The sequence below is a fragment of the Sciurus carolinensis genome, chromosome 2 (genome assembly GCF_902686445.1).
Source record: "Sciurus carolinensis chromosome 2, mSciCar1.2, whole genome shotgun sequence".
Lineage (NCBI taxonomy): Eukaryota > Metazoa > Chordata > Mammalia > Rodentia > Sciuridae > Sciurus > Sciurus carolinensis.
Window position 1 is genome coordinate 164,209,419 of NC_062214.1, and position 6,467 is coordinate 164,215,885.

The 6,467-nt window shown below is 47.7% G+C and overlaps 1 protein-coding gene across 1 annotated transcript; it reads right to left on the minus strand.

Moving 5' to 3' along the window:
• Positions 1-554: 554 nt before the first annotated feature.
• Positions 555-6,466, minus strand: Gpx2 (glutathione peroxidase 2). Its single transcript, XM_047540047.1, has 2 exons — positions 3,628-6,466; positions 555-1,229 (listed from the first exon to the last, which is right to left on the minus strand). Exons 1-2 carry the CDS (start codon positions 3,847-3,849, stop codon positions 879-881), a joined length of 573 nt encoding a protein of 190 aa, XP_047396003.1. The 5' UTR covers positions 3,850-6,466; the 3' UTR covers positions 555-878.
• Between the last annotated feature and the right edge of the window lies 1 nt (position 6,467).

The window sequence follows — 6,467 nt, forward strand, 5'->3', positions numbered from 1 at the left end:
AGTTAATCAGGGAAAAGATAAAGTGCTCTCTGTGTTTCCAGTAACTGCTCCCTCTATACCTTTGCCATCAGTAAAAGTTGACCAAACTGTCTTCCCAGAATTTCTCAAGGTACAGGTAATATCTAGTTGTCTCAGTACTTAGTGATATGAAGTTTTCCTGATCATAATCTTCCAGCAACCTCCCAGTATGCTCAACCAAAGGGCCCACTTTTCCTCTTCTTTACTACTTTTTTTGCAGTGCTGGGGATCGAACCCAGGGCCCTGTGCTTACAAGGCAAGCACTCTACCAACTGAGCTATCTCCCCAGTCCCTTTACTACTTCTTTTCCCCCCCAGTTTTGAAGAGTCATAAAATAATACAATTTACATTTCCTGCCACTGCAGACCTTGACCACAGCCTGCTGTCCAGACAGTAATCAAGGTATCCAACCTTTGATCAGAGCCTCCCCCTATCACACCTTTGCATGCTATCAACTCCCCTGTCCCACCTGCAGTTTGTGCCACCCCTCTGCCTTCTGTCCAGGAAGAAAACACAAAGAGCCTGGTTGTTTCCACATCTGCCCTTTATTAGACTCATCTGGCAGGATGGCTCTGGGCCCTTCACACTTCTCAGACACCACCCAGAAGGGTTTAGGAAGGTACCCTCATTCTGTGAAGGCACAGAGCCTGCTGCCCAGTATTTGAGCCCCAAGTTTGTCCCCAGAGGGTTGAGGGAGGAAAAGGAAAGAGGCAGATGGGAGATGCAGGCTCTTCAATGAAGGGGGTGAGGTTGAGGGAAAGCTTCGGTCCAGCAGTGGCTCCCGAGGGCACGCTGAATCCTATGGAAGGACACTGAGGGACTGGACAGAGCAGGAGATCCATGTGCTGAGCAGCTCACGTCTATATGGCAACTTTGAGGAGGCGCTTGATGTCCGGCTCGATGTTGATGGTAGGGAAGGTGCGGCTGTAGCGTCGGAAGGGCTCCCCCTCCGGCCCTATGAGGAACTTCTCGAAGTTCCAGGACACATCTGAGCGGCGCACTGGACTCCATATGATGAACTTGGGATCAGTCATGAGGGAAAATGGGTCATCATAAGGGTAGGGGAGCTTGTCCTTCAGGTAGGCGAAGACAGGATGCTCATTCTGCCCATTCACCTCACACTTTTGGACAAGAGTAAAGGTGGGCTGGTATCCACCTCCCGGGCGGACATATTTGAGACTATTCAGGATCTCCTCATTCTGACAATTCTCCTGGGGGAGGAAAGACAGCATGGAAAAGGGGAAGGGAAATGAAGGTTCCACAGCATGCGAATCTTTCACCCTCCTACAATCCCTTCCCAGGATCCTTTATCTCTGTATGGGTGTTCATTTGCTTTATCCTTCTCTAGACTTGGTGTTTTCCCTCTCCTAGCTATTGTTTGATGGTGTGCTAGGCATTTCTGAAAGTCCTTGTAGTTCCTAACTTGGCTGCTCTTTTTTTTTTTTTTTTAATGATTTTTATACATACATATATATATGTGTGTGTGTGTGCGTGTGTATTATACAGTTGTTGATGGACCTGTATTTTATTCATTTATTTGTATGGTGCTGAGAATCCAAGCCAGTGCCTCACCTATGCTAGGCAAGCGCTCCACCACTAAGCCACAACCCTGGCCCACTTGGCTGTTCTTATTCTTAAATGTTTAGCATGTTTGAACTGTTGCTTCTGACTCCAATGATTCTGAGCAGTATTTGTTTAAAGCTTCAGGTGACCTTGAGTTCCAGGCAGAGAAAGAAAAGGAAGGGAGGCTCAGGTCATACTGCCCAAAACCTGTCCGTCTACTTACCTACCTGCCTCCCTGGTCTACACATGCACACACACGCTCTACACTCCACCACCTTCCCTTCCTCCTGCCCTGGTTGCACCTCCCTGGCTTCTCATTACACATTGAGTACAGCCTTTGCCTCTGCCCTGCTCACCTCTTCACGTGAAAGTGAGGCCCAGGGGAATGGGACTTAGAGGGTCTAGCTTTCATCCTGCTTTGTCCTAGAACCGAAGTGCAAAAAGGAGGACACTTTGCTGAAGAAAGACCCCAACCAAGAAAATGTAGTTTTCAGATGCCATAAATTAGGCAAAGTAAGTTAGAGATAGCAATGAATGTACTCTAAATGGAACTACTTAATGACCATCAGGAATGACTCAGAGAGGACAGAGGGTTGAGGGTTCTAGGATAGGTGTGGTACAGGGAGTAAAGGAAATGATGCTTGAGAGCTAAAGGTTGCGAACATGTAATTATTTCTTTCACTTGTAGGCTGCTGTCCAAAGCTCCTCCTCTCCACTAGTGAGTACTCAGTTATGAAAACTTTAGCTCAGAAACTGTTGCCTATCTTTCCCTTCCCACTGCCACGCCTGCCCTGTCCCCACTCAGCATTCCCCACACTGAAAACTCCAAAAGGCCAGTGAAACCCACCTCTTCCTCCCCAGTCTGAGTCAGATGTCTCCCTCATGGAAAAAGTCCCCATCTCTGACCTGCTAGAACCGAAGAGTCCAGTCAGTTCCAGGCCATCATAACATAATGAGCCCACTGATCTGTTAGACTTCTAATCTCTTCACGCAAATGGCTGGCTGGCTCCTAGGTTGTGGTCCCTCAGGTGACTAGATAAACAGGAGTGATGGGGTACGGCTGGGGTACCTCTGGAGAGGTGTCTCTAAAGAGATTTGACCCATTCTGTCTCTCCTGCCTGGTAAAGGTTGGAAGGTGAAGTGGGAGGGAAGGAACAGTGAGAGCAGTAATGGTTGGACTCTGGTTTGTCAATCAGTGATCCTTCAGCCTTCCTGCTTACATCCCCCTTAATTCTACCTTGCCCTTATGCCACCGAGAATCGAACTAAGGAGATTATAATTAGAGAGTTCGCTTGGGGACGTTCTGCCTGCTAGTACAATTAAAATCACAAGTAGAAATAGAAGAATCCCTAAAAGATAACTAGAGGTGTGAGGCTGAAGATCCATAACTACGTGATCTGTTATTCTGAGCCAGGTGTGTGTGATGCCCAGAGGAGACACATACATGCTACAAATCTTTCCCTTCCCCCATATTCACTTTCCGCTGACTTACTTAAATAAATCTAAATAATAAATTGATTACATTCCCATAATACTTTACATTTTTCTAGTTACCTTTTTATATCTTACCTCACAAACCTCATAATAATCCTGTGAATGAAATGGTATTATCTCCAGTTTACACATGAGGAGACTAAAACAAAAATCAAGTGTCTCTTCCAAGGGCCATTAAAGAGCAGAACTCGAGGGAGTCCACTTCTAGTTTGATTCTTGACCTTCTATTTCCTCCATTCATTCATTCAACAGATATTTAATGAGTATCTTCAGTACCCTAGGCACTGAGGACACAATGGACGGAAAAATAGACCTGGTACCAGCCTTTATGGATTCTAGTGGGAAGAGAGTAAATATAAACATCCACTCTCAGTGTTTAGTCTCAGAGCTTGTCTACTGCCCCTGGGTATTCACATGCTCCTGAAGACCTGGGACGAAGAACATGCCCCACAATTCTAGACACTCGAACATACCAAGTCATTTCCCCCTTCCCTTATCCTACTCAAGCTATATCAGCCCAGTTCCTTGGGTACAACACAAGGGACACCTCACCTGATGTCCAAATTGGTTGCAAGGGAAGCCAAGAACCACCAGGCGCCTGGGAAAGCGGCATTGCAGCTCGTTGAGTTGGGTGAAGTCCCTGGTGGTAGTGCCTCAGAGGGAGGCCACGTTCTCAATGAGCACGGCCCTGCCTCGGAAGGTGTTGAAATCCACCTTCTCACCATCCAGGCTGATGGCACTAAGGTCATAGAAAGACTTGGCGATGTAGGCCATGGTGAAGTGCAGAGTGAGTCCCGCGAGTGGTGTGAACCCACTTAAGGGTTTCTCCAGGGAGTGGGGAGGAAGGAGCTAGGAAGGACAGAAGATCTCACAATGGGCCTTTGCTTCTCAGGATGACTTAGCAAAAGCAGGCACCCACCTGTCTGCGTTGTTTGAACAAGGTAGTTGCTCCTCCTACTTACAGTCCCCGAACAAAGCCTCCTCCCTGCCCCACCCTGCTGGCAACCTGGAAGGGACCAATTTGATAGCTATGAGCAGATGTAAATAATTCATTACTTGTAGGAAACCAGAGCCCTAAAGGTCGCACAGGGAGGAAAAAAGGGAGGGAGACATACAAGATTGACTCCTCCTTTCCCCAGCAAGTTATTTTCCCTTGGCATAGACATTTATTGAATGCATTTACGGAGTGCCCGTCTCTGAATTGTGCAGTGAGAGGTGAGTCTGCTGAGATCCGAAAGATGAGGAAGAGAATTGGGGCATGTGTCCATCTGACTCAGATGACCACTGAAATATACATATTACTCTTCACCTATTTTGATTAGGCTATTGCTTTCCAGAAGCAGAAAATCAAAGGTACCCTTGGGAGGAGTGTGTCATATCCCAGAAATAATGACTTTCAGTGCCTCAGCTTGCACCAGGCAGAAGGGATGAGGTCTTTCAGTGAGTGGTATTCCCTGTCCTGCCCTTGTCCCTGCATTGCACTATCTCCCGTGTTAAAGCGCCCGCCTCCACCTCCCCCTACCCCTAGTCTTGAGGATGGAGTGGTTGCTAGGATAATGGTGAGGATGAATCACAGAACAGGAGGGGAAACTGCACCCCTTCCCTCTCAAAGGTTCAGTCTCCAAGAGTTGCTTTTTGTGGGGGTGGGGGGCTGTGCTGGTCATCTCCCTACAGAAGAGTGCAGCAAGGCACAACTGCTGTGGTTCTTGATCCAGACAGGCCATCCATGATGTCCCCAATACCAGCCACACAGATGCATGGCATCTTGGGAGCCCACGGAAGCCTATGGAAACTAAACAGATCCTAAAGTCACTTCATTCTTCCAAGCACCCACCAACCAAACAAATCACTTTTTAAAAAATGCTTTGATTTCTCTGTCAGTGAAACTGGTAATTAGGCTTTTCCTGGCTTTGGGATTTTAGAGTGAAATTTCAGTAAGAAGGCAGATGTTTTCCTGGAGAGTTTCCACGGGGACACACCCATTGGGAGCTGCCTCCTAGAACAAAGTAAGCAAGGCTGGGAGCAGCTGGTCTTGAGCATCTAATTTGTTGAGGAGATGGAGGAACTGCTCACCAGGGAGTGCCCATCTTTTCTGCCTTGCAGCTTGTTCATGGCTGTTTAACTGTGAGGAAACCACATGCCTCATCTGACTGCTCCCTAAAAGCAAGCTTGCGTGATCTCAGTGGAACTGCAATCTTTTGCCACCAGGAGTGGCAGGAAATGCAGAACAAAGTGTGTCCTCTGCTAAGGCTGGGTAGAGTTCCTGGACGCAGCCCAAAAGTGTCCCTACCAAGCCACTGAGTCAGAGGGACTTGGCACTGATGGCGACTGAAACCCTGACATTAACTTGCTGTGTTTATCTGCCTGCCTAGAGCTTCCCCCAGTACCTGGGCTCCAGAGATACCTCTTTGTCACGGCACCTTTGCAGGCCCTCTTGGGCCAGGCCACAGGAGTCTGGAGTATGGCATGCGGGTGATGGCCTTCCTTTTCCCCAGCTCAACCTAGGATCCTAGGAGCCTCCCAGTTATCCCACCTCTCACCATGGAACAAGACTGGTGAGATGCTCCTAAAATCCCTCGACCTCCAACTCTAACTCACACCAGCCCCACTTCTCAGGAGCTCAGGACTTTTGGGCTTGTACTTCAAATGTATGATTCACACAGCTTTGGCCATAATGCCATCACTGTTACTTGGGGTCCCGTGGCAAATCTTTGAAGTTCTCCAAGCAGTTTCCTTACCTGTTGGGTGTGGATAAAGATAACCACACTCCCTCTCTCACACAGTGATTGCCAGGACAGAGAAGCAAAGTATCAGTGTTCTGTAAACTGTAAAGTATAAGTTAAGATCTGAAGACTACTGATGATTGCCCGGCCTGTCTCACTCCTTCCTTCCTCCATCTTTCTCTTTACCCCCACACATTCTCTAGCTCCTTCACCAAATCCATATCCCAAAGTGTGTATTCTTTTTTCTTTTTTTGGCAGTACTGAGGACTGAACCCAGAGCTTCATACATGCTAGGCAAGTGCTCTACCACTAAGCTGTGCCAGCCTCATTAGTATTAAATACCTAGATTCCTGAGGTTCCATGTCTGCCTCTGCTCCCCTAAGGTATCCAATTACAAATTTGAAAGATTACTCAGTCCCTCCTCATACTTTGGGAAGACCTTTTCCTGACCCACTGAATAGCTGAGAACCATCTTGGCCTCAAAGACCCATCAGACACAACTTGGGCGTTTAGCTTCCTCTTCCCTCAGACACGGATGTTCGGTCCTCCCAATGACTGTGCTTAATCTTATTTCTTTCAGGGCAGGGGGGCTTTGCTTTGAGCTCCCCTGCAGGTAGCAATAGGGAAAGCACAAAAAAGAAGCCAAAGTTCTCCACTTCCACCATCATT